Here is a 25,921-nt window from a genome sequence, read left to right as displayed (position 1 = left end):
TCTCGATGACGGCGCATTCCTGTGGTATGGCGCATTGGTGGCACAAATCGGATATTACCCACTTGATGCTTCCAATCTACCGGTCGTGGGTGTCACTGTCTTACTACATAAATGAGACCAAAATCACGACGACGACGACCTTCCTCTTGGATTTAAAGTCGCTGTATTGAGATCGGGTAGGGGTCAAATATATGTTCCAAAAACAAATATGGATTCATTTATTCATGCAGTCGTTTAATAGATCGTTCCCCGACATTATACGCCATTCAAATCGTTAAAATTCACAACCCAGATGTATCCAAGACAACAAGACGACGTTAAAACCCAGCCGTATCAAACGAAACAATACCTTCATTCACAAGGTCATTACCAACAAACTCCCCTCCATTCGTCACATACAGGGTCCGCTTCTCCAAGGCATTTCCTCTTCCGAAAGCTGCACTCGTTGGGTTCAACAACAACGCAGTATTCGCAAGAACCTTCTGAGTACCATCGGACTTAACCTTGACAACGTGCGAAGGGTGTGTTGCAATCCAAGTATTGCCGCTCGCATCGATATCGAGATCGTCATAGTGCCCGCCAACCACCGGCATGCTGGCAAGGGTCTGGACACTGCCAACTTTGTTCCCTAGGCTATTGATTCCCACACGTCCGTAGATGCCTAGGGCGGAATTGGTGAAGTATAGGTAACTCCCCTTGGCCTTGAGACCATTGATGCCTAGATTGGTCCCTGGTGCCGTGCCGGTAGGGAGGAAAAGCGGATCAGAGAAGGCAATGCTGTATGCGCCAGTGAGAGTGTTCACTTTCCACACGGCACCAATGTCCGAGTCGGCGGCCAGGACGAGATGGGGAGAACCGGGAACCGTTGTGATGCCATTGAGGATAGTGGAGTTTGCAATGCTGGCGACATGGCTGACAACAGGAGATGAGCCGCAGAAATTGACGGTCCAGACTGAGAGGGAACCAAGATTTGCGCGTGTGGTGGCGAGGTCCCAGACTCCCGAGACAACAGCGAAGACGTCAGGGGATGTCTCGGTGATTCCTGATAGGCCACTGGCATTGGGGAATGTATAAACAATAGGCGCTGTCGGTGAGGTAAGTGTAGGATTGATGCTGAAGAGATCGGGAACGCTCATGGAAGTGACAAGGAGCTTGCTGTTCGACCGTACGGCAATGTTTTCAATGAATCTGTTCGGGCCAAAGGTGTAAACTTGGCGGATCACTGGATCGGTGCGGCCAGATAATGGGGCAGCGAAACTTGTCGGCAATGCCAAAAGGACTAGAGAGAGGAGGCTCAACATTTTTGATATTGAGGTCAAGATTTCCCCGGGAGAATAGGAATGAATGGCAGGAAATGATGGAGATGGGGCTTCCCATGCAACAGAACCTTCGGTCGCTTTAAGTACAGCGACCTCGATCTACCTCCGGCCATTGAAGCTGTATCTAATAATATAGCTTGCCTACCCTGCTAACTCCTAATTCGGTATCCAATACTGCGTACACGTACTGTACAGTACCTACACTATTGACCCGACTGCATGGTTTGAGGTGGGTGATGTTATGTGGGCTTAGGGGGGTTGCGATAGGGCAGTGAAAGAAAACCGCAACCTCAGGACTTGGTATTGGTATTTTCTGCAGCGGGCCCCGACGGATGGGCCCGATGGAGGCCTGGGAGCAGCCGCGGTGGGCACAAGTTGCGGGTATAGACAATTTGTCTTAAGGCCAAAATATGCATGGCGACTTGGGGATTGCACACCGATCCAACATTCTAACGTGATCGAACCAGGCGAGCGGGGTCGACGAAGGAAAAAGTGGGAAGTAGGCGCGGCGGGGATACTCGAGCACAAGGACGGACTGACAGCATGTTCTGGGCAATAGGAGGCGCAATTGCCGCAAGGCTTCAAGGAAGGTTGGAAAAAGTGTCAATACTAAGGACTCAAAGTTAGGTACCGAGGAGAGGGTAGGTAGATCCGTATGCAGACTAATCAGCTACAGGCACTTAGTAAGAATATTAGGCCTATGGGAGCTAGGACGACGCGTATAACGCATGGCACTAGAACGAATTGGTTGTTCCAGAACAAAATCAGTGTTCCCTCGGCAATAACAAAAAGCAAAATATAAACCCCGGTTATTACCCATTTTGTGCATCGTGTGATTCCTGTGATTCCTCTTGCCTCTCGAGGTAGGTATAGCTAGGTAGTTGATAAGAGCTCAAATGTATGTGGTCACCCAGATTCCATAGATTTGAGGTGGCTGTCCTGTCATCGAGAATCTATTTTCCTTGTGGCTGTGCTATCAGATCGGAGGTTAGGGAATGGAGAGAACAAAGATATGCGTGTGTATTGAATGCTCTGGAGAGGCAACCTCTCAAGGGTGCGAAGCTACATACGAAGAGGGAGGCACTAGGCTAAAGGAAGAAAGATAGGCGGATACCAAGATGTGCCTATTAAAGAACAACGGCAACCCCCCCTTCTCCACCTCCCAAGGCTGTGTAGCGTAGCCGTCCGCATTTTGGCATCCGAATAAGCGCCTTCTTCGCAGGCTTTGCTTTTCCGGTTTGACGGGTTGTTATTCTTTCCAATATTAGCCAATCTTTAAGCCATCTTCCCTATTCGGTTTTACTTCTATGATGTACAGCTCCCGGGCGTGCTACATATTACGTATTGGAATCAGCTACAGGGTGGTATTAGTTTTTCATCTTGATGTCATAACTTCAGAGAATGTATAGAACTTCGAATCCAGCCTGCTAGTAATAGTTCCCCTCATCTTGGTATTAACCCATTTTTAGTTCCTTGCTCTCCCTCCACCTAGCGTTCAGACCCAAACGGGAGCAATACTTGTACGAAATCGATTAGCTTGATGATCTGGAGAGCATACCTTTCAAGACTCCTTAGCTAAATTACCCATTCTGTATTCCCTCACCCGCCACCCGACAAATTTCTCCAAAACGGCCGTAATCTCCTATTCGAGGTCCTCCAACATAAGAAGCAAGAGTTGGAATATAAACCCCGCACTTCCTTGCCGAAAATACTTTCTACAAGCATGCGGATATATCGAGCCGGTGCCCCGCCTCTATCCATACCTGAGAACAAATAGCATTCTCGTTCTATGTTTATTTAGACTTTTATGCCCCCCTCCTTAAGAGTCAATTTCTACAATCTCAATTGATGCCCTAATACTGCAAGCCAAGAGTTTGCATGCGTTCTAGATTATGTCTCCTGAATGGTAAGTTAACGAATCTAACTCGAATACTTCGTACGAAGGGACTGAAGTCCCTAAGTCGGGATCTGGGGCAAATTATTTAAAGTGAGTTAGTAACGCCATGTACATGTTGTTTGGGAATACAAACCTGTTTGTACAGCATTATAATTCCAATTGAAAATGCCCTTAAGAACCATTTACTATATTTGAACTTTCTATGGATGGGAGCTTGCTAGGACCTTGTATCCTTTGCATGGCACTTTCTTCATAGGCTCCAAAATGCACATTGGCAAGCCACACCAGGTGGGCATTGAAATATATCCCTTTATGGGTTTTATGGCCAACTCAACCAAGGGAAGACCACTTATAGGTCCACTAATATCCCGATCCTGACGTTGAACCAAGATTTAGTCCCTCTTTGAGGATCATAGCTTAAACAATTTCATAAGTGAAGCATCCAATTTACACCAAGTTTTTCATTTTTCCATTTTGAATTAACGGATATTTAAAAACACGGCTCAACCAAACTCGCATACAACGCTCATACCAGCAGCCAGCAAAAACGTGAAAAGCTGCCCTCCCGAGACCAGTAACATTCGCTACGAATACATATGCATCCCTTTCTCCTCGCTTGTCCTATTTGCGTTTACCCGTCATCCCCTGCCCATGGATACAGGGCTTCATGATGAATTCACCAACTGCAAGTATGGCCTGCACTATCCTGCCTCTAATATCGCTGTTGGACTATATAAAGCCCAACGGCATCCACACATCCCAGCCAGCTCACCACCCACTGTCCGACTAGGTCGCACAGTGTCCCGTTGAGGGGACAAGAGCTTAAGCCGCCTTCTTCTGTGCTGGAGCACCATGGACATAGCGTCCGATATCAGTAGCATCGCGGAAAGACCTGGCCGCATTCTTGACGGTATCCCACGCCTGTCTGGCAGCAGGAGGGGTAGACTGTGCGCCCACGAGACTATCAACTCTTGCTTCCAAATGACTGAATTGGCCCTGGACGAAGCTGCTCTGAGCATATCTGGCACGGAGAAAGGCGGTGTAGATAGCGATCAAGATCCAAGAACCCCTGGCGAAGATAATAGCAGAGAGCAAAATTCGGCCCCAGAGTAGGATCTCGAGGATGGCTACCAGTCCCATAGAAGCATCATAGTATTCCTTGACGAATCGGCCGATCGTCTCGGCTGTTGGGTTCGCAGGGGGCTTGGCGGATGGGGATGCACCGGGGGCTGGGGAGGTTTGCTTCGCTGGCTGGATGGTGGGGATCAAATTCGTGCGAGTATAGGTCGCGACGTGGAAGACAGAGTAGACGCCAAAGGGGAGCATGGCGAGAGGATACTGTGGAGAGAAGAGCCAGACGAGCGCCATGGCTGGTATGTGTTAGGAATACCTCGCCAGGCAGCAATGGTGGGGGAAAGCTTACCCAGATATTGGACGTTCTCATCAGCTGCGAGCGAAAGAACACCTCCCTGAGCTCTGCTCCCAGCTCTTGATCGAGCGCGGAAAGCCTTGTACACCACAATCCCGTATGTCACCGCTGCCGAGACAAAGGCTGTGCGGTAGGAAAAGATCGCCCATCGTGAATAGTAGTTAAACGTGATGTACGAGAAGCTGTATCGGAAGATGCAGAAGAGGAGAGTCAGGTGTCTGCAGAGAGATGGTTAGTGAGTGAACGGGAATTATCAGTATCATGGCATGGCGGGTGGCCGGGAGCACGAGCAGCTCGATCTTGGAGCTGGCAGCCGCACAAGGCAAACACCAAAGCATCCAGCGACCGTTTATGTTGATTCGATGATTATAAGGAAGCTACACGTACCCGACAAACCACGCGACTGTAGATTAAATCAGCATCAGCACTCATTGATGCGCAGGCTCAGAGGGTGTTTTTTCTTACATTGCAGCGTCTGCGCAAGGGCAATAAGCCTCTGCTGCAGCGGGAGAGAGGCCGACGGAGGAGGCGCCATGTTGTCTTGTGTATGCACAGATGAAGATCGAGAACAATCGGAGCTGGTGGTATGGGATATATGCGATTGCAGAGCGAGAGGGGGAATGTGAGGTGTTACTTGCAAGTTCGGATGGTGGTGGGACCTTAGGAACCTTTAGAAGTTGAAAGATGGCCGGAAAGCAACAATCCTGGTCGGAGGTTGACTTGAGAACGTCACTGAGCCACAGTTGACTGCGGTTGGCTTAGCTTGGCCCTTAGCGAGCGACCTGTGCCTGCGGGTGGAATGTAGAACAAGAGACACTACTCCGTCCTACTTGCAGACAAAATAATACTGTGTTTATATATCGCTGATAATTGGATGGGCGACAAGCTGCGGGTATATTCAAATAACGAGATGTTAGAAGTCGAGGTGGTGAAAGCAAATCGCAGGAATATAAGCTACATCTACATCTACATCTACATCTCCAGGTACTGCTAATTTCCTTGGTACGGCCATGAATCAGCGAAGCCGTCTCCGGCCTTCGTCGTCATAGTTCGAAGTGTGGGTTCACATGTTGGCCAAGCGGCACTCACCAACGCCTACTCCTACCTCAGCGTGGCAAATCAAGTTGCTGCTCCAAGTACAAGTAACAGGATTAATAGATGATCTGATTTGTTTTTGGTTGTAGAAATTGAATCTCACGCAGGGCGGCAAGAGTTTGAAATGAAAAATCCGAAAATCCCTTGCCATTTGTTACATTTGCATCCTAAATTTCGTGGTATCATCCCTACGCCAGTTCTATGCCCCATTTCGAACGCCAATAACCACCCAGAAAAAAAGCTGTATTGCTTCACCTGCGGACTTTCTTATAATACCCGTTATCACGCCCATTTCTGTCGCGATAGTTCCCCCTTTCCTCCCTCTTGATAGGCTCCTCAACTTCCACCTCATACTCCTCGTATTCGACCTTGAAGTACTCTGCCACCGTATCCTTTTCTTGCTTAGCTTTCTCAGCATCCAGCATGAACCGGACAGTGCCATCTTGGCCACGTGCCCCCATGCCTTTTCGGCCCGAGCCTGAAGAGCGCGGGCTGAGTGTTGCTGGGGAGGCACCGTCTCTGCCGTTGGTACGAAGTTCTGATGGACTAGCGGGGGTAATGGGTGTCTTGGGCGTTTTGATATTCGATTTGACGCCGTTAGATTTCGACCCTTCGTGAAATTCGGTATAGCGACTTAAGGGGGCCGCCTGTTCCATTTCTTGATTGATCTTGATTCGGATGTTAATGAACTTATCAATCGGATATGAGGGCCCAACGATGGAAGCTTTCTGAAAATGCGTGTAGTGCTCCAAGAGGTCTAGAACCGTCTCGATAACCTCTGCTCGCGTGGTGTGCCACTTTCTGTATCTTGGTGCCCGTGGTCCGCGGACAGCATCTAGTTGCTTTTCTAGGAGTAGGATGGCGAGTTCGATACAAGCAAATGACATTGCGGCGCAACTCTGCTTGAGAGGAGCAAATGTTCTGTAGAGATCGAGCATAATATCGTAGGCCATCTTTGCCACATCGCTATCGACTTTGGCTTCCTTCGCGAGCTTGATGAGGTGTTTGTGTGGGTATCGGGCGCGGAAATCGAACGCTGAAGCCTCAAGCATAAGACGTTCAAGGCCAATAACTATTTTAGAGGGTGTTTCGAATGTCTAGATGTATGAATTAGACACCGGATTTCAACACAGCGCTTGTATATACTCACGTTATCATCCGGACTTAGGTGCTCAGCAACGCTAACCTTGAGGTTATGTGCCGCACAGAGAATATCCCTCGACTTCTTCAACGTATCTTCAATTTTGCATGCCGTGAGTAACGCGGCAGCCGCCGCATCATAAAACTGGTACTCGTTGTCTTTATGGACGAGGCGGAACTTATGGTAATATACACAAGCCGTGCAAAATGTTCGAACAGGTCTGCCAACCATGAGCATTGGAAACGGCACATCTCCTAAGGATATAACTCACAACTGTAACGCTATGCGCACATCGTTGATCCATTGCACACCCTGAAGCCGGAAGGTATCCTCGCGCGTCGGGTTTGCCCCGATTGCTACCAATCGACCCTGGAGTTGCTGCTGGAAAACGTACGGCTTTGCGACTTGGATGTAGGACGGATGTGGGCCAGTCACTGCTGAGCTGGGAGGTGCCGCCTCCGGGCGATTTGCTGGAGCCATCTGGGACTCGGGGCAGTATGCGTATTGATATATAGATGAGAAGCCGGACATTGCTGCGATCTTTGCTAGATGGGGCGGCAGAACCTCGGAGATGGCGATCTGCTACGATCGGAGTTTAGATTGCGTGCGATAAGTATCAGAGTCCTTGCTCGTAGGCGCCTTTATGAACTACACCTGCGAACGTTAAATGAGACGGTTTGATAGACGCGGCCGGCCAAGTGGGCTGTATCTCCTGGACCTGTAGCCATAAATCATTATATATCTCAGAGGTGTTGATTTGTGTCGTGGTACGGAGAGCTCTTGCCGAAATAGCCTGGAGCTCCAAACATAAAAGCGGCAAGTCCAGGGCCCATATCTCCAAGTCTCCATTCCCCAGCCGTCCAACATCACAACAACAACCTCTCCACCACCGCCATTAGCATCAACATCAGCCATGGCACGCCTCCGAACCCTCTTCACCGCTCTTACGCTCTCATCCTTAACTCACGCCTACATTGCCCCAATCTCCACGCCCTCTACTCACATCGCCAACAATGATGACGACGATAACTCCGACACCCCTCTCCCCCTCATAATCTGGCATGGTCTGGGCGATAACTATGCCGCCGATGGCCTGGCCTCCGTCGCCTCCCTCGCAGAAACTGTAAACCCAGGAACCCTAACCTACATAATCCGCTTGGATGATACAGCCTCCGGCGACCGCTCCGCAACCTTCTTCGGCAACATCACGCTCCAAATCGAACAAGTTTGTGAAGAGCTAGCCGCTCACCCAATTCTATCCACCGCCCCCGCAGTCGATGCCCTAGGGTTCTCCCAAGGCGGACAACTCCTTAGGGGATACATTGAGAGATGCAATTTCCCGCCAGTGAGGAGCCTAGTTACGTTTGGAAGCCAGCATAATGGGATTTCCGAATTCCAGTCCTGCTCGGCGACGGACTGGCTCTGCAAGGGCGCGCAAGGGATCTTGAGGTCGAATACGTGGTCGTCGTTTGTGCAGAGTCGATTGGTGCCTGCGCAGTACTTCCGCGATCCGACTCAGATGGAGGCCTACCTGGAACACTCCAATTTTCTCGCAGACATAAACAACGAGCGTGTGCTGAAGAACCAGACATACAAAAAGAATCTGGAGAAGCTGGAGAGATTCGTCATGTATACGTTTGAAGATGATACGACTGTTATTCCTAAGGAGACGGGCTGGTTCTCGGAGGTTAACGGCACAGAGGTTACGCTTTTGAGAGATAGGGCTATATATAAGGAGGATTGGTTGGGATTGAGGACGTTGGATGAGAAGGGAGCATTGAAATTTGAAGTTACGGGCGGGGGCCATATGACTTTGGACGGAGAGTTGTTGGCGAAAGTCTTCAGTGAGAACTATGGTGTTTATGGAAGGCCCTTCGATGGCCAGAAAGAAACGGATTATCCAAGAGAGAAGGAGTTGTGATGGGAACTGTATTGTTTGTAGGATACCTTTTGGCGTGGCGTTTCAATGGCCTGTGAAAGAAGAATCAAAGCATACCTTAGAGGGTGTAATTGCAAATTGAGGAATGGATGGCGGAAACTCCTATAGCAAGTATCGCATTTTTAATCCACGGAATATCAGCATTAAAAAAGAGTTCGTGACTTGGTAATATCCTAAGTAAACGCTCATATCCATTTTGATGTTTACACAAAGCATATGTTTCTTCCCTTTTCCTCGACTCCTAGACGCCAAGCAATGCATCGATTCAAGCCGCAGAACACCACATCACTTAGCAATGCCCTTCCCCTTGGCCTTCTTTGACTTCTTCGAAGGTTGCGGAACCTCATCAAGCACATCTTGAGCAGCCTCCTCCTTCTGCTTGTTTAACTTCTCCTTTCTCAGCGCAATCTCCCTATCCAAAGCATCATCATTGCTCTCTAGCAGCTTTTGTTTCTTTGCTGGAAGCGTCTCCTGCTTCTTTTCCTCGGTCACGGCCTCAATGGCCTTCCGCTTCTTCCCCACATTCGCCTGCGCAACCTCCTTCGCCTGCTCCTCTGTCAGGACGTCCTTCTCGTCAACCCACAGTTCATCTGCCAACCATATAGGTAGCGCTGCCGTTGCCTCGCCCTTGATGTGTAATCCCTTCACACCTCTCCATTTCTGGGGGACGTGCTTCTCGATCAGGGCATTGGCAGCAGCCTCCACATTTGCCGCGAGCTTTTGCGCATCCCAGTTAGAATATCCGATTTTAATAGACGTTGTTGCGGTGGGTGATAGATAGACGGAAGTGCCTTCTAGCGCCTTCTCGATCTCCTTCGCAATAGCTAAAGGCTGCGCGGCACCCGGCTCTTCCCCCTTCGCTCGCTTGATACGCTTGCCCTCTGTCCTGGGCGCAGGAGCAGAAAGCGTCACAGGGATGGGTCGTTTACTGGTGCCCTTGTACATTGTCTTCCCTAGCAGTTTTGGCAATCCGACAATGATCCGATCGTCCGCGAGGAAAAGATCGTGCTCTGATTTTAGCTTCCTCTGAGCTTCATATTGCGTGTACTTGCGCTTGATCTTGTCGATGCCCACGACCTTGGTGATTCTCGAGGCGAGTTCTTTAGGGAATCCAGGCGAGGCGACGATGTCTTTGTATGTGCGCTGAGGGTCGGCGGTGATGAGACAGATGGTTGAGCTTTCGGAGGAATTGATAGAATGAGGAATTGCGATCTTGCTTGGCTTTAGGCGCTTCTTGTCGGCAATGTGCTTCTTGGTTGAGAGGATGAGCCAGATCGGGGTGGCAGAGCTTTCCTCGTCGTCGTCGGCGTCTGCGAGGAGATTCTTCTTCTCGTTCGAGTTTTCCGATTCTTTCTCCGAGGTCTTCATGTGCTTTAGGAGCGCACCGGAAGCTTTCAGTACCTGAAGAAATTAGTACGGGCTTGTTGTTGGGTTTTCAAGAAATGAGCGCAAACCTGGTCTTGACTGAGTTGATACGGCGATCCGCTCTCGACCTTGACGGTCAGCGCAGTGGAGGTAGGCGCCATTATAAAATTTGATCTTGGCCTGGCCTTTAATATGGTCAATTCAGGAGGTGTTTGGGGAGGGTGTTGGACGACTGCGTAATCTACAATCATTGTTGTTGACGCTTCTGTCCTGATTGTCCCGCAGATCGATAGTGGTATCTGAGATTTTGATTTTTTTTGGAGGTCGGTGCTTGGGCTCAAGAACGCCGATTGTGCGCTTTGCCCCTTTAGGATTCATAGATCCTCACCCCTCACATACGAAGTAAGGTACCTGTCAAAAATGACTTGTAATAAATATATTTATATTTATTATGTGTGTTAAAATCAATATAAAGCCGATTTATGACGCACAGTGATTTTAGACTCTTTATTACCCAGGTAGCTGATCAAACATCAATATTCCTAATTGTCCATGCTCGTTGGTGTGCTCGATTTATCTACTAGTTCGATATCTCAGACTATTCCTCACTATTTGTAAGTTGCAGTCGAGAACCCAGGCTACTCAATCAGCTCCCATACTCCACAAGCGCTTCAGAGGGGTTGCATTCATAGTGACCAGAGTCTGAATTACTCTGTAGGTAGCACTGGATCTCGGTTTCGTTAGGCCGCCGCCAAGAGCTGCCATCAAATTCTGCGTGAAAGTGCAAAGATACGACTTGTAGCTGGGCTAGCCGTATGCTCAGCAAGGCACATTCCTAGGCTCCTTATCCGTTATTGTCGATAGAGGATATTCAACTAGAGCAGTAGCACAGCGGAGGCTAGGGGTGGAGGTAGCGAGGGAGAAGACAAAAGTGTTGAGCGGGATGGGATGGGATGCGCAGAGCTGCGGTTGGAAGGGATTGCGAATATAAAGGTTACACACGCAGTGTATACACCGAGACATAGTACCTTACTTTGAGTTGCCTTTGACTTGGGGGAAATTGAAGAGTGACAGATAAAAGGTGAGAAGTCTGGCAATGAATCACATCCAATAGGATGATCGTAGATAATGCGAGCGTAACCTGAAGTGTGACCGATAAGCATCCTCGCCCGAGACCCTAACAGCGATTTGGCCCTTGGCCCGGGAACTCTCACCGCGAAGTACGTAGTAGATAGGCATGACTTGGGGAATACATTTATATGCGGCAGAAAATAAAGCGGCCTTGTAGTCGATAAACTTGTATTCGAGTGAAAATAGAAAAATAGCCAATTCACTAATATTGATACTGAAGGTAGTACCTCTACCTCTACCTAGCCAGGTCCCCGTTCCAACTTCATCCGCTCTGGAAATGCGTCAACACGTGACACCGCGTATACCGATAAGGGAAAAAGTGTCAATAAGTTGCTAAGCAGCACAAAATGCACTAAGTGCGGGGATCTCTATCCTTTTATGTCGCGGTGTCCGTTGGTATCTTTTTTGTGTTCTTTTATGTCTGTTTATGTCTGTTTATGCCCTTCTCCTCCACAGATTCATTTATACTCTTTTATGCTTCTTGCCAATACCCAATAATCCGCAATCCTTCGAGCGCTGCCGGCACGAACTTCTACATTCGACTTCTGGCTCCATCTCTGAGAAAAGCTCTTATTCTTCTCTGCGCGCCTTCTGCATGCAAGTGGATTTGTGCTGTCAGACAGCCGAGGTGACTGCTAAAGGAGCCTGCGTATGCACGAGAACCGAACTTCCTACACCGGATATGTCTCGTCGGCGCGTAGGGATGGTGTTGCTTTGCGCGTGTATGGACCGTGAGACCGTGAGACCGTGAGACCGTGATCTGGGAGGCTGGGATAAAGGATCGGATGCCTCAAGTGGGGAGAAACGAGAACGAGAACGCGACTGATAGCTCTACCCCTCCAGGCGAGAAAGAAGGATGCAACTCCAACAGTGGGGATGCAATGAATGCGATACGTCTGTCGATATATCTAGCAGAACGGGCTCTCGATTTCCTTGTAATTGATCTGAGATCTCGTATTTTATTTTATTTCCCTACCAGGCCAGCTGCACGTCATTGCATCGCATTCCGGGCTCGTTGGTTGGTGCAAATGTGCAAATGTGTACTGTCCATGTATGTACATGTAGCATAACTTAGGCGACGGCGACGGCGCTCCGCAGCTTAGCTTAACACGCTCGCGTCTCTAACACCAGGGCCCAGTCTCCTCAACTGACACAGGGCGACCGCGTTCGTGACCTTCAAAAACTCGGTCCATGCCTCTTTCTTTCCCCATTCTCGAGGTTACTTTTTCTCGAGCTTTAGTTTGCGAAATATTCCCTTGGGCTTCCAATTCGGCCAATATCAATCGTCTATAGATCGCGTCCAGGCGCGACTTATAGCCCACCCTCAGAGGCCCTTCCTCTGAAAAACCTCAAGGTCGGACACGACAACTGGTAATTAATCACCATGATGGACTCGTCTCCAAGCAAGGCAAATGTCCTATCCAGCTTTCCTCCCTCGGCGGGAGTGAAACGTCCTGCTCCAACATTACTGCCCGCGTTCGAGCCCATGTCCTCTTCTCCCATTCTTCCTCGCCCTTCCAAGAGACAAGCCCGATCCTCTCCTTCAGAGCGAGCAGCAGCAGCATATCAAAAGTATCCTACTCCGATCCCAACTTCAACAACTGGAATTCTCTCATCTTCACCCCCGCGTGTTCAAGGCAGACCTAGCCTTCACCGAACTCACTCGTCGATTTCCGAACGGGCTCCACTATCCGCGGTCCCCTCAATTACTTTGTCCGAAAATGGAGATGTATTGAGAATGGGCAGGTCCAGTACGTCGTCGCACTACCAATTGTCGGCCAATCGTTTGATTTCTCGCGTTCACGTCGAAGCTCGATATATCCCCGCGTCGCTCCCTCTTGAACCGAACAGGGTCGAGATTAAATCTAAAGGCTGGAATGGAGTCAAATTGCACTGTCAGGGTAGAACATGGGAATTGGCAAAGGATGATACTTTTACCTCGGAGACAGAGAATGCAGAGATCATGTTGGATGTTCAAGACGCGCGCGTGCTGGTCGCGTGGCCAGAGAGAGACAATAAAGACAATGGTGGAGCTCAGACAGATTCGTCTTGGGATGACGAGAACTCGCCCAGAGCTCGCGTTACGGCTGTCAGTGCTCGTGGCCAAGTTATCCATTCAAGCCCTTTGCGTCGTGCGCAGCGCCTCGAGTCACCAGTTTCCCCTACGCCTGCTGGACCGGCCCACTCGTCGACCAATCTTTCCGACCTCTTTTCTGATAGTGTAGAACCAGATGTGGTTAAGGTATATGAGGATGAATCATCCCCAGACAACGCTCAGGACATTGCCGCGGGACACTCCATGGTATCCACGCAAGCAGCAACATCTTTCCCTGCACCCGCATTTGACAGCCCGTCAAGCGATCTCAGCGAGCCAGAGGAGGAACAAGATCCAGACGAAGAAAACGACCCAATTGTACACTCCTTCGGCCCCTTTGGAGCCAATATCTCCTCTCGTATGGCCTCCTTCACCACTGGTGGCTCTCCGGAGAGAGCCCGAGGGAAACGCCAACCTACAGCCTCACCCAAATCCAGAGCAAGCTCCGAAGCCACCAATGAGGCCGAGGCAATCCCAATAATCAATCACGTTGTCAACCAACTTGCATTTTCACGTCTATCCTCCACGCCACTCTCCATCATCATGAACCACCTACCAGCAGACTTAAAAGGCAGCAGCCCATCATTCCCAGAAAATAAGGGCCTTACGAAAGCAGACCTTTGCAAATTCCTAAATTCTGCACGTTGCATCGGGGAGATCCACCGGGAGGGGAAAGATGCAGCAGGAAAGGCCCTGGAGAGCGAGTATTACTACATTCCGGACGAAGACACGGATGCCCAGCGCAGAGCAGCCGTTGTAGATGGACTGAGGAAACCAAGTTTGAGGAACTGTCGAAAGCAACACAAGGTATATAAGCCCATGCCACATTCCCCTCATTGATGACGGTACTGACCCCATTATAGCAATATTACTGGAAGCGACCACGAACACCATGATCAATTGAATTGATGTATTAGCGCTCTGCCCAATGTACTTCTTTTGCGTTGAGTTAGGAGGGCCTTCTTATTCATGGGATATGTACAATGCACTTGCTCCGCTCGTGCATACCAAGATACGATCTCATAATTCTCTATCTGTCTATTGTTTTTGTATCCATCATACCCAGCATAGCGCGGCGTATGATACTGTCCCGTTTTCCTTTCTCATGCATGGTGGAAGAACTATTCTTGCAAAAAGTCCTGACTCAAATCGGAGTTGGGTACGGATGGAGGGATAACGTTGATAATGGATGTGTAAAGACACAGGTTCAACTCTATACCGCCGTTAGTTAGGTCTATAGAGGCACTATGTTAGACGTTGCAATTACATTGTTGTTACACCTATTCTGTCTCTTTGAACTGAAGGTACCTCTCTGTACTCAATCACTTATGATTTGTGATTACATGTCACCGCTTATTGTCCCTCAAACTTAGGTGTCTCTTACCCGTCTATACACCGCACTGACTTTCTGCCTCTCTTCGGGACTTCACTCCACTCTAAGGCTTCACTCCGCCTGTGAACTTACTGCCATCTTTAAGAACTTCACACCGCATCTTTGACCGGTAAAAGTCGCTAAAGGTTAGTCCCCAAGGCCGCACCTTCGCACATTTCAATTCTCCAAAAATACAAACCACAACAACCTCTTCTCCCATCTCCCATCTCCCATCTCCTCACAACAACACTTATCAACCACACCACCATCTTATCATCTCAGAAGTCTTCAAGCTCAGCTCTACAGTCTCGTCCCCTTCACTGTAGCTAACAAGGCTGGTCAGGCTGCTGTCCTTCGTCGATCTGACATGTTGACAGCCCTTGAGTTGACTCGAGACCACCTTCCTCCCATCTCATCACAACAACACCTACACTCTTATCATCTTAGAAGTAAGTCCTAAAGCTCAACTCTACCTACTACCGTCTCATTCTCTTCACTATCGCTAACAAAGCTGACTAGACTGTTGTCCTTCGTCGATCTAACAAGTTAACAACCCTGGACTTGAGTCAAGACCACCCTCCTCACATCTCACAACAACACCTTACATCCACACCACCTCATCATCTTAGAAGTAAATTCTACAATTGAAGGCCAGCAAAAGTTAAGCTATGGACACCTCGGGTCTAGAACTTGAGAGGGGATCTCTAAACTTGACGACTCATGACCAAGGGCAGGATGCTTCCATTCCTTCTAAAGGCTTATATATGTAAGTACCAAACCGATTTATGTTTGGAACAACATTCTTAACTTTAATACAGATCCACATATTCCGCTTCTCATAAATACTCCCGCTTCCCCCAACTTCTCCTCCTACTCCCCTCTTCTCATCCATCCGATTACCATCACGAAAGAGGCCAGCACGCACCTCCCAAGGAGATAGTGCCTCCCTTCCTCGAACTCATATCGACTTGTTTTGTGGTTGAGCGTGAGCTCCGCCTTGGTACCTGGGCTCCCGCTGCTGGTGATACAAATTCTGTAAGTGTTCTCTCTTGAATCTCTGACGATATTCGAATTAGCTAACGCAATTCCAGGCTGCAGTAGCGCCTCCGGGGTGGTGGGGGAGGGTATCACCCCTTCGCCGGGCGATTATCCAGTCCTCCCCACATGTCCGTCGGGAAGTTCATAGGCCGCTCTCTTCCTCCCAAAGAAACCAGAGAATTAGGATCGATACCTTCCTCACCTACTGGGTGAAGGAGGCCATTCCTAGCACGACAACCTGTGGTTGAGCAAATCATCTCAGTTCTTGTTGTGTCAGTTGTATCAGTTGTGGAGGTGCCTCTGGCCAACCCATCGCAGAGGGGCATCAAACCCACTCCTCCACAACCGACACAACTGACACAACAAGAACCGGGATGATTTGCTCAGCCATCAGAGCCTCATATCGCACACCTTGTTATTCCGGCAAACATATTCTCCTCATAATTTTCTAAACGAAATCCTCGACATGCTATGGTATCGGTTCTCTCGGCCCACTCGGCCCTTGTTGTGTCGGTTGTAGAGGTGCCACCATGGATTGTCAAAATCCCGATTCGCCTCTACGACTGGCATAACAAACCCGGGGGGGTTGCGGGAACTGCTCCAGCTTCGGGGCAGACTTAATAGCCTCACAAATATCCCTCTCCGCGGGCGCCACTGTGGCTGCCGTGCAGTTGCTGTAAGTGCCTCCCTTTTAAACCTTAAGACTTTTTGAACTAGCTAACGTATTTTTAGGCCGCCTCAACGAAGCACACCTTGCTATCCTAGCAAACAGATTCTCTATATCAGTTACCGGGATGCATCCTTAGCTGTCCCTGCGCTCTCAATCTCTTCGGTTCTTTTTGTATCGCTCATAGGGGTGTCCAAGCAGACACCCCCAACTCTGCAGCTACCCGGGTCTGCTCACCTTTATGAGCGGTACAATAAGGACCGAAGAAATCGAGCGAGCAGGAACAGCTCCAGGACCCCACACTTTACTGTTCTGGCAAACATATTTTAGAGCCGTCTCGGGCCTGGTGCAATCAGGGAGGGGCAACCATCTGTTGCACCCCTCTATTGCCCAGGTCTGCCAACGTGCTCAAATCAGAGAGGAATCAACCCCCAGCCAGAATCTCTCGGCGGTCTCTTTGCTAGATATAATAAGAACCGACGCGACTGGGAGGGGCGACAGCACTCGCAACTGTCGACCTATGAAACCCCCCCCCCCCAGGCCTCGATGGTACCAGAATGTACATTCCACCGAACCGGTATGATAAGAACCGCCGTGATTGGGAGGGACGCCAGCAACTCTACCACCGCACACTTTGCTATTCCGGCAAATATGCTCCAAGCATTGGAGCTCCCATCGATCTTCCAACCTTTGTTTACCAACCAGATTAAGTCAATCTTCCTAGAGGTCGCAAGAGAAGCCTAGCTTCTCGAGCGACCGTCGAAGTCCAGATCTACCTCGAACCCTCTCTTCGCTCGGTACAACAAAAACCGACGCGACTAGGAGGGTCGCCAGCAACTTCAACATCTCACGTTACTGTTCTGGCAAACAGAGTTCCCATTATTATGGCCACCCACTTGGAAATCGGCAACTCCCCGAAGCCTCGTCTGCTACACCAAAACCAATTTGGCATAGCGATGAGGCTTCGGGGAGTTCGGTGGACGGTCTGTTCATGACAGATGGACACTCGACCATGCAGCCGCTCTGGACGACCCACAGCGGGTAAGTCATCTAGACATCTTCTGAACCAAAAAACGCATCTAATTTTTGTAGTACTTGTTCTACCTTCAGATTTACAGTCAGAATTAAAAAACTGACCCCGCCACTCTTTCGAGCCTCATACCTAACCAGACTCGTAGCCAAATCTCGGTACGAGTCTGGTTAGGTAGGTCAAAATTTATATCGACTTCTCGAAGGATGCTCTGTACCTCAGTTCCAACTTCCGCGTCGGCGGTCATGTATAGAGAGTCCTTCGAGAAGTCGATGCCTCGTTGCGACATCTAGCAAGGAGTTCAAGATTTATATCGACTTCTCGAAGGACGCTCTATACCTCAGTTCCAACTTCTGCGTCGACGGTCATGTATAGAGCCTCCATTGAGAAGTCGATGTATATTTTGAACTCAAGGAGGGAAAAGCTGTATATATTTTGTATGGATTATTACTTTATTGATAAAAATGTAACTTAGAATAGACGTATTAATTAATTTCTTTACACAGATTGCCATACTTGCGTGTTTGCTTGAAATGGAAAATATAAGTGTCAATCAGAAGGAAGAAAATCATTTCAGCTAGACGCACTGTTCAGGTGGATGGCCGCCCCAGTCCAGCGGGTTTTGTCGCTGTTTTATGCGGTGATTGTCCCAACCTATCATTTCCTATGGATCCACTACTACTGAGAACGCCTCCTACCAAGCTCTATCGAGGCGATGCACAATCTACGGGCAAAAGAAGAGCCTACTCCGACTAGCTCGCTTCTAAAAGAAGATGGTGACCCTTCACATGGAATGCGACTTCCAGGGCTTGCAAGAAAGCTGGCCCACCCTGGTCAATCGCTAGATCTTAATCCAATGGAGGCTGAGAAGGTTGGAATACCATAATAATAAAGATTTTTTGATCTTGCGGCATATCGGCTCGCCCATCAATTCTAACTCTCCCTGGTGGTTGGTGTAATCTCTGGCCTACCTCGCTCTGTAAGGTAGGCTCCGACAGGAATCGCAAGATTACCCCGCCACCTCGATGCACAGCCAGCCTCCTCCTTTTCACGTAAATACCTGGGACATACATGAAAAACCACCTCATCAGGTATCTCTTGTAAATGAGCTTTTTCCTTCAAAAGCACTTACGTGGCTTATATCTCCTCGTCCTTCTCCATACTTCTCATCATCCTTCATCGCAATCTCTCTCAAGCCGACCTACCTCTATAAAGCCACACATATCGCAATGCCGACGAACTTCTTTAGCTTGCCCATTGAGATCCGCCTCAGAATTTATGAAGAACAACTTCTTGCTTCCGAACCCATCACGTTTGAAGTAGAAAGTGACAATTCTACCTGGCCTAGAGCCGAGACACTCGTTGCGACCCGATCCAAGCATTGCGGATTTTGTCCAGCGCTTCTACGCGCTAATAAGAGAATTCGGCAGGAAGGCAATACGGTGCTTTACTCCAGAAACTGCTTTGATGTTCCTGATCTACGCCGCCCTCTTACTGTAGGGGAGAAGTATAAGAAGCATAACAAACTGAAAAAGGTCGTGCAAATATCTCACAAATTTCATAACCCATTTGTTGGGCTATTTGATTTTTCTTACCAAGTGTTGTATACTTTGCTAACTGGAGATGAATAGTATTGGAAATTTGGAACCAGACCATTCGTCAAGGCGAAGCCTCCAACGCCTCCCAAGCCAACTGTGTTTACCACATACGAGCCTCTCGACGCTTTTCTTCGCCAAATCGGAAGTTACAATGCGAGCTTTCTTAGTCACATCTGCATCCCCTTCCTTCGCTTTCAAGACTTCACGAATGAAAGTCCCAAACTTTCAGAGAAGTTCGTCGAACAGCTAGAACTCATTCGACAGGAATGCACAAGTCTCACCACTCTAGAGGTCAAGATGAATGCCTTAGAGAATGTTCCAGGCCTACGACATGCGCACAATTCACCAGATTGCTTTTCGCCCGGAAGCTCCGGACCCCCCCTGAGACTTGCAGTGGCGGTGCTAGATTTGCTGGATGCACGCTTCAAGACCATCTTGTCATTGAAGGAGGTTGTTATTGATATTCGTGCGCTCATGGTTGCGTACCAGGGTACTATTTTGGGTAGAGAGCTGGGGCAGAAGATGTGTGATTATGGATGGAAGGTTAAGATTACGAAACTGGAGAGACTGCAGCATGGGTGGTGTGGGAATAACTTTTCGGATGTTGTTGTAGGCGAGCCAGAAGAATACAGTGTATCAAAAGATCTCGAGAAGAACGAGAGATTAAAAGCCCGTGTAGCTGGCCTGAATGATTGATCTCAACATCATTGAACACATACTACCTGAATGAATTTGATACATTGTCCTAATATTCAATATTCGGCGAATTTTGGGCCTAGCTATTTTTGTCTAGAGAGAGCATTGAGAAAACAGCAGAGCTACCATCTTTCCCAGGGCATCTGCTACCCCCCAAGGAGCCAAGAATCTAGGTAAGAAACCCTCACTGTTTCGTCGTGTCCTATTATTTCATTGAAGAAATATAGAGCTATAATAACAGTAACATATCTAGCAATAAGCTCCTTCTAAGCTGCTTACATAGCGAACAGAATCAAGAATGAAACCATCAGCGAAAATAACCCGGTGGCCTCAGCAATCGCAAACCCCAAAACGGCATATGCGAACAACTGTGCCCTAAGTGCAGGGTTCCGCGCAACACCGTTAATCAAGGACCCAAAGATCGTGCCAATGCCAGTTCCAGCACCAATGAGTCCTGCTGTAGCGGCTCCGGCTCCGATGAGCTTACCGGCGCCCAGGATGGCGGCTCCGACGGTGATGGTCTCGGTCACGACGCCGCGCGATTGGCCGCGGGCGACGCTGGAGGCCGGGTTACGGAGCATGGCGCGGCTCATAAGGAGACCGGAATTGTGGGCGGAGGGCTGGAATCGAGAGATTGAGGTTGTTGGACCTGTTGTAGGACAGATTTGTTGTTAGCTATTGCTTTGCCGAGGATGTGAAGCTGCTGACGTACCATTGGTGAAAGCTCGACGAGCGATTGGGTTTGCTTGTCGCAATGCGGAGGCGCCATTGAGGCGTGCGGAGCGGGCCGCGAGCTGGGCGATAGGGTTCATGATGATTGCTGATGGAATTTTAGCTGTCGAGTTGTTTTGGTGACGAGGTTGAAAGATGAGGAACCAGAGGTGAGGGATGAAACCAGCGGTGAGGGATGAAACCAGAGGTGAGGGATGACGAGCCAGACAATAAGCAGCGCAGCAGACAATAAGCACGGGAAATGTTCAACCGGACCGGCCAGTCCTGCTTCCTCTCAACATGACGAATTAGGTCTGAGCGGATGCCTTTTTGTAGTCTCACAGAGCTCTGCCTTATTAAACGTGGATGCCAGAATAAAGTCAACCTCTATTTTCTTGACAATTTGGTGCGAAAAGGCAAGGGAAAGTGTTCCACCAGATGTTTGGCAGAAGGCAGTAAGCAGTAAGCGACATCTCGAGGGGGATCTGATATAGTAGGAGGATGCTCTAGATAGCGATGATGGTCTAAGGAGACTACTAATATTGTTAGAAGATGTGAAATAAAGCAATCGGGGAAAGATACTTATTATTGTCATACCATAGCTTTTGTTAATACATTTTTTAAGTAAGTCCTTATAGAACTGTTTCTGGAAAATACTATATAATCAAGAAATCGAAACGACAAAGTACAGGATTAAACGCTCGGAATAGGGGCAATATGCCTTTATGCTGATATGTCCGTGATTTAGGTGAAGTGTCAGCTGTCCTTATTTGGCAATAATGACAAAGAGCACCACTAACCATAATTACTCTAGTGTGCTGACCTAATAAGTGTGGCTTATAAAAAGAGTGTTCAAAGCGGAAGCTGGAATAGAGCCATACTGTAGTATTAATAAAACCTATTTGGTATTATTTTATTCCATTGAAGCGTCTTGAAACAGCAGGGCATTGGTTGGTCGCTTGATCATCCTCCAATTCGATGTCGTCAAATGCTTAGCGGGGTATCGCATAACATTCCTCGTTTCCCCGCAATTTGTAACCCTCTATAAACTTTGAACAAAGGCCCATTAAAACACAGCTCCCATCTCCAGATCATATCACACCTGACAAGTGCATTTAAACGAACTTGACTAATAAATCTGAGCTTAAATAAATAGCCACCGCCCGGCCTTGGAAAATCGTACGAGCCAGTGCTCGCATAAATCACCCAACCCGCATGCTTTGTCTTGGTGCCAATATATCACCCCATATAAAGAACACTAACGCTGGTTTTGCTTGGGTTACACATCCCCCGATACTCGGCGATATATCGCCATTGGTGGTACTCGAACGGAGAGGGGGTGGGTTTCGCCACTGAGTGAAACCTATAAATATATTTCCACGGGCGATCGAGTCCCTTGATCTAGATTTTCGAACTGAATAAAGAAGCATCATATCACATCAACCATATCCTACAAAATACAACTGAAATCAGAAAGGTAAATGATAATACCCTTTGGTTGAATCACCTGTGCACTTCGTTAATCCCTCGATAGAAAAGCAACAGCTTAACTATATCGAAACAATGGCAACCTCAACCTCAACCTCCCACGCCTCCAATCAACATTCCAATCAACACCCGAATCAACACTCCAATCAGCACTCCAATCAGCACTCTAATCAGCACTCTAATCAACACTCCAACACCACCTCATCTCCAAAACTCAAATCCAAATCCAAACCCAAACACGTCGTCTCCATCCCCGATGGCCGCCGGAACAGCCAAGGCGAGACCATCGTCAGCCCCAGCGAGACCTGGTGTCCGAATCTCAACCGCCAACAGAGCTGGGACCGTGAAGATCTAAAGCGGCAATTCTTTCAATACTCGCTCAGCGGTGACGGAAAGGGGCCGGAGGCAGAGGTCGGGGAGGAGAAAGGGTTTACTGAGGCTAGGGAGTGATATGTAATAGGTGGCATGCGATGGCGCGAGGGATATTGAATGGCCGGAAGGGAGAGGAACGGAAAATATATATGTTCTGGCGAGACTGCATTGGTCGGGAAGGATCCCTTCCGGAGGGGTTTTGAAGAGCTGCTGGGAGATGGACAATGCGAGCTAATGGCATGGGGTTTGCAAGAATTGGCAGAGCGGATATAATATTATTATGGGCCGAGGCGTCTGGGCTTTGATATTAGGATGCGCGCTGGGAATAAAAAATGTGCATGTTAGCGGGATGGGAAAAGGGTCGGATGGCAGGTTTGGAGGCTAGTCTGTTTATTGATACTGGAATTTGCATTGGGAGTAGTACAAAACATCTTGATACAACATCATTTAGATAATTGGAGTGGATTCTTGAGCTGTAAAGCAAATGCTACAAGAGGTGTGAGACGCGAAATGCCAAACTGCGCCTGTACTCCATTCTAATTCTCCTGGCTGCGAAGCTGAACCCGAAGAAGTGGTGCGGCACGTCCTGAGTAGAGCGCCCCCATCCCTTCCGCAGAGCCCAAGCCCCCAGATACAAAGCCCAAAAAAATTCCTCTCCGCGGAAACTCACCGTTAAACGCCTTTAGAAAACTCCTAAACACCCCTTTGCCAATACCGTACGGCTTACAGCTAGGAAACAAATGTATGTTCAAGGACGCACTAGAACCCCTGTGGGCCGGTCCCGTCCATCCCACCTGTCTTGAAGAACTCAGCTACTACCCCAACAGCATACGAGCAAGCTGCAACCCAAACGCCACCGATCAACAACCGCTTCCCTCTGCCACTCTTTTTTGTTTTGGGGACTTGTTCGTCCTGCCAGTTACGCTTACCGCTAAAAACAGGTTCCTCTCGGCGAACGTCAATGTTGGACTTGAAAGCAGGCTCGTCTTCAGTTGGTTCTGGAAAGTCCAAATTGACAAAACCAGTTGGGCTTGCAAAGTTTCCTGTTGCAACAACAGGGTACATACCGTCGATAGGGTTCCTGGGTGACTTCTTCAGTTCTCGACCGCTCGCTGGCGGGGGGCTGCTGGGTTCTTGCGGCGATCCTTCCCGAACCTTGCGGAAGATGAGTACATCACCGCTGCCAGACGCAATTTCGTAGCCCTCGGATTGAAGGGATTCAAAGTGTGGCATGTATTTTGTGGGGTTGGACAAACGAAGCAACACCTCTGCGGGTGTGAGGGCGGTTGCTGAATCGGTAACGATAGATGTTGTTTCAGCAATGCTAATTGATTGCATGGTCGGATCATATGCAAGAATTTTATATAGTGTTGGTGTCTGCACAGTAGCTTCGCCTAGAGCTATATCGTGCGGGTTTTCAGTGCCTTTCGATTGTAGATCTTGTTGCGCTGACAGATGCGTTGCAGTTTGCACTGCTTTGGTGTCATTTTCTCGAGCGGCGACACGGTCTAAAGAAGGCTGGATCTTTGATGAATCTGAGGATTCGGACAAACCTCCGCAGGGTATAATATGATCCATGAATTCCTTTTCGGCTTTCTGAACCCTTCTGTCGGCATCTTGTAGTTCAGCTTGTTCCATATCTTTCGTGGAAATGTTATAATCTTCTGCAGTGCTTTCTATTTTGGGAACCACCATACCGGATTCGTCCCTTGTAGCAATCCAAGTAGCCTCGAAATCTTGCGGAAAGTCCCGGGCAAAGTTTCCAGTCATTTCCCGAGGTGCTGTATGGAGTGGTGCCTCGTCCTCGGCCGCAAGCGCTCGGGCTTGCTTGACTTTCTCCATGGCGGCGGCCTCTTCGGGAATATACTCTTGGGTTTCTTGCAGGTTGTCGAACTCTCTATCTAATTTTTGACGCATGGCTCGCTTCTCAGCTTTGCTTTTCTGCTTATGGTTCCTTAAATGTTTCGAAGCAGCCGGCACATCGCTGGACCAATGCACGAAGGGCTGTCCATTTGGCTGATTATGGTTCACACGAGACTTTTTATTAGCGCCATCGTAATAAAACTTGACAGCTTGTTGCACTGGGCCTAGCTTTTCATGCTGTGGAGGTGCCTGTCCGTCAGGTTCGTACGCTAGAAACGGCTTTTTGTAGGGTGCCTTAGAGTCAAATGCCCCGAGTGCCTTCTGTGTCAAACCTAACGGGTCTTGCGTAGGAGGTTTTCCGTCCGGTTCGTATGCAACAAATGGCTTATTGTAAGATGCCACCTCATCGTAGGTCTTAAGTCCTTGTTGAACCGGGTCGGTGGATTCTTGCGTTGGCGGCCGTCCATCTGGTTCATATGCCATGAATGGCTTGTCATATGAGATCTTGGAATCGTATGATTTAAGCCCTTTGTGTACTTGATCTGGCATTTCTTTTGCTGGAGGCTGCCCATCTGGCTCGTAAGCAGTGAACGGCTTGTTATAAGAAATTTGAGAATCATATGCTTTGAGGCCTTCTTGTACTGGATCAGGCGTTTCTTGGGGTTTTCCATCTGGCTCGTAAGCGGTGAATGGCTCGTCATAAGACATTTCAGAATCATATGCCTTGAGCCCTTCTTGTACTGGATCGGGCGTTTCTTGAGGTTTTCCATCAGGTTCATACGCCAGAAATGGCTTATCATATGACATTTCAGCATCATATGCTTCAAACCCATCCTTAGTAGCCTCTGGTTTATTGGGAGGTGCGAAGCGCTGAAATTGGGACTGATATTCCTTGAATGTCTTCATAGGAAGGGGAATTGACTTGCGGGTAGAATTTTCTGGGCTGGCCATGGACTCTTTGAGTACCTTTTTGTTCGTTATTGGGTCAATCATGTAGTCCAAACCCTCATTCCTACCATTTGATGAGGCTTCAGAGGCGCTAGCACGCTTAGCATCCGCCCCAGACTCTTGTACGTCAAATGGAAATATAGGAGAGCTGAATATGCGAGATGTAGCTTTTCGAAGGTTGCGCGCTGCAGCGCTATGGTGGAGGATATGTTCAAAACTATCACTCCTAGGGTCCTCAGCACGATTCTGTGAAGTCTTCCGTGGCCCGCCATCAACATCATCAAGTGGGCTAGTTCTGGTCCATCTTCCACCTGGCCTTACATCTTGTCTCTGCCAGGCACTACACATGAAGCCCTTGAGGCCTAGATGCCTTGACGATTTCCGTAGCTTGCGGTTCCAAGAGACATTTTGATTCAGCAACTCATTGTATTTATGTTTCGAAATTCGATGGTGATGCTGTAGCTCTTTCTGACTAGCTGGGTCAAGATATGACCAGAGACCGAATCGGAAGGATCGAGTTTGCTGACTAGTTCGGATTCTGCTAGGGAAGCGTCTAGTAGGTTGCAGCATGGCTGCCGAAGGTGCTAGCGAGCTTGAGAGCGACAGTGAGGTCTGAGAGACAAATGCAATCTCCGATGATAGCATTCTGAAGCTTGTTACTATCCAATCATGCTTTTGTCCTGTTTCTGTTCACCAACAGCAGCGGGGTAATATCGACTGGAGCTGG

At 48.7% G+C, this 25,921-nt stretch overlaps 11 protein-coding genes across 11 annotated transcripts; 5 read left to right on the top strand and 6 right to left on the bottom strand.

The window, feature by feature from the left end:
* Nucleotides 1-317: 317 nt before the first annotated feature.
* On the bottom strand, nucleotides 318-1,301 carry BP5553_08159 (Uncharacterized protein; the record flags this gene model as incomplete). The annotated part of the gene is made up of 1 exon (XM_032016782.1): nucleotides 318-1,301. The coding sequence occupies one exon, from the start codon at nucleotides 1,299-1,301 to the stop codon at nucleotides 318-320; it is 984 nt and encodes a 327-aa protein (XP_031867073.1).
* A 2,737-nt stretch (nucleotides 1,302-4,038) lies between these two features.
* BP5553_08158 (uncharacterized protein) lies at nucleotides 4,039-5,180 on the bottom strand (the record flags this gene model as incomplete). The annotated part of the gene is made up of 4 exons (XM_032016781.1): nucleotides 4,039-4,586; nucleotides 4,640-4,863; nucleotides 5,033-5,048; nucleotides 5,111-5,180. The coding sequence occupies 4 exons, from the start codon at nucleotides 5,178-5,180 to the stop codon at nucleotides 4,039-4,041; spliced, it is 858 nt and encodes a 285-aa protein (XP_031867072.1).
* An 811-nt stretch (nucleotides 5,181-5,991) lies between these two features.
* On the bottom strand, nucleotides 5,992-7,412 carry BP5553_08157 (uncharacterized protein; the record flags this gene model as incomplete). The annotated part of the gene is made up of 3 exons (XM_032016780.1): nucleotides 5,992-6,837; nucleotides 6,891-7,101; nucleotides 7,153-7,412. 3 exons carry the CDS (start codon nucleotides 7,410-7,412, stop codon nucleotides 5,992-5,994), a joined length of 1,317 nt encoding a protein of 438 aa, XP_031867071.1.
* A 382-nt stretch (nucleotides 7,413-7,794) lies between these two features.
* Nucleotides 7,795-8,802, top strand: BP5553_08156 (uncharacterized protein; the record flags this gene model as incomplete). The annotated part of the gene is made up of 1 exon (XM_032016779.1): nucleotides 7,795-8,802. One exon carries the CDS (start codon nucleotides 7,795-7,797, stop codon nucleotides 8,800-8,802), a length of 1,008 nt encoding a protein of 335 aa, XP_031867070.1.
* Nucleotides 8,803-9,105: 303 nt separating this feature from the next.
* BP5553_08155 (Uncharacterized protein) lies at nucleotides 9,106-10,346 on the bottom strand (the record flags this gene model as incomplete). The annotated part of the gene is made up of 2 exons (XM_032016778.1): nucleotides 9,106-10,221; nucleotides 10,275-10,346. The coding sequence occupies 2 exons, from the start codon at nucleotides 10,344-10,346 to the stop codon at nucleotides 9,106-9,108; spliced, it is 1,188 nt and encodes a 395-aa protein (XP_031867069.1).
* A 2,354-nt stretch (nucleotides 10,347-12,700) lies between these two features.
* Nucleotides 12,701-14,307, top strand: BP5553_08154 (Uncharacterized protein; the record flags this gene model as incomplete). The annotated part of the gene is made up of 2 exons (XM_032016777.1): nucleotides 12,701-14,218; nucleotides 14,275-14,307. 2 exons carry the CDS (start codon nucleotides 12,701-12,703, stop codon nucleotides 14,305-14,307), a joined length of 1,551 nt encoding a protein of 516 aa, XP_031867068.1.
* Nucleotides 14,308-15,451: 1,144 nt separating this feature from the next.
* BP5553_08153 (uncharacterized protein) lies at nucleotides 15,452-16,069 on the top strand (the record flags this gene model as incomplete). Its single annotated transcript, XM_032016776.1, has 3 exons — nucleotides 15,452-15,549; nucleotides 15,602-15,818; nucleotides 15,875-16,069. 3 exons carry the CDS (start codon nucleotides 15,452-15,454, stop codon nucleotides 16,067-16,069), a joined length of 510 nt encoding a protein of 169 aa, XP_031867067.1.
* A 2,678-nt stretch (nucleotides 16,070-18,747) lies between these two features.
* Nucleotides 18,748-19,812, top strand: BP5553_08152 (uncharacterized protein; the record flags this gene model as incomplete). Its single annotated transcript, XM_032016775.1, has 2 exons — nucleotides 18,748-19,089; nucleotides 19,150-19,812. 2 exons carry the CDS (start codon nucleotides 18,748-18,750, stop codon nucleotides 19,810-19,812), a joined length of 1,005 nt encoding a protein of 334 aa, XP_031867066.1.
* A 275-nt stretch (nucleotides 19,813-20,087) lies between these two features.
* Nucleotides 20,088-20,624, bottom strand: BP5553_08151 (uncharacterized protein; the record flags this gene model as incomplete). The annotated part of the gene is made up of 2 exons (XM_032016774.1): nucleotides 20,088-20,461; nucleotides 20,525-20,624. 2 exons carry the CDS (start codon nucleotides 20,622-20,624, stop codon nucleotides 20,088-20,090), a joined length of 474 nt encoding a protein of 157 aa, XP_031867065.1.
* Nucleotides 20,625-22,086: 1,462 nt separating this feature from the next.
* BP5553_08150 (uncharacterized protein) lies at nucleotides 22,087-22,461 on the top strand (the record flags this gene model as incomplete). Its single annotated transcript, XM_032016773.1, has 1 exon — nucleotides 22,087-22,461. The coding sequence occupies one exon, from the start codon at nucleotides 22,087-22,089 to the stop codon at nucleotides 22,459-22,461; it is 375 nt and encodes a 124-aa protein (XP_031867064.1).
* Nucleotides 22,462-23,142: 681 nt separating this feature from the next.
* BP5553_08149 (uncharacterized protein) lies at nucleotides 23,143-25,839 on the bottom strand (the record flags this gene model as incomplete). The annotated part of the gene is made up of 1 exon (XM_032016772.1): nucleotides 23,143-25,839. The coding sequence occupies one exon, from the start codon at nucleotides 25,837-25,839 to the stop codon at nucleotides 23,143-23,145; it is 2,697 nt and encodes an 898-aa protein (XP_031867063.1).
* Between the last annotated feature and the right edge of the window lie 82 nt (nucleotides 25,840-25,921).

Source organism: Venustampulla echinocandica, assembly GCF_003357145.1.
Source record: "Venustampulla echinocandica strain BP 5553 chromosome Unknown scaffold_7, whole genome shotgun sequence".
Taxonomy (NCBI): domain Eukaryota; kingdom Fungi; phylum Ascomycota; class Leotiomycetes; order Helotiales; family Pleuroascaceae; genus Venustampulla; species Venustampulla echinocandica.
The sequence above is the reverse complement of the archived record's forward strand: the minus strand, read 5'-3'. Positions and strand labels throughout refer to the sequence as shown.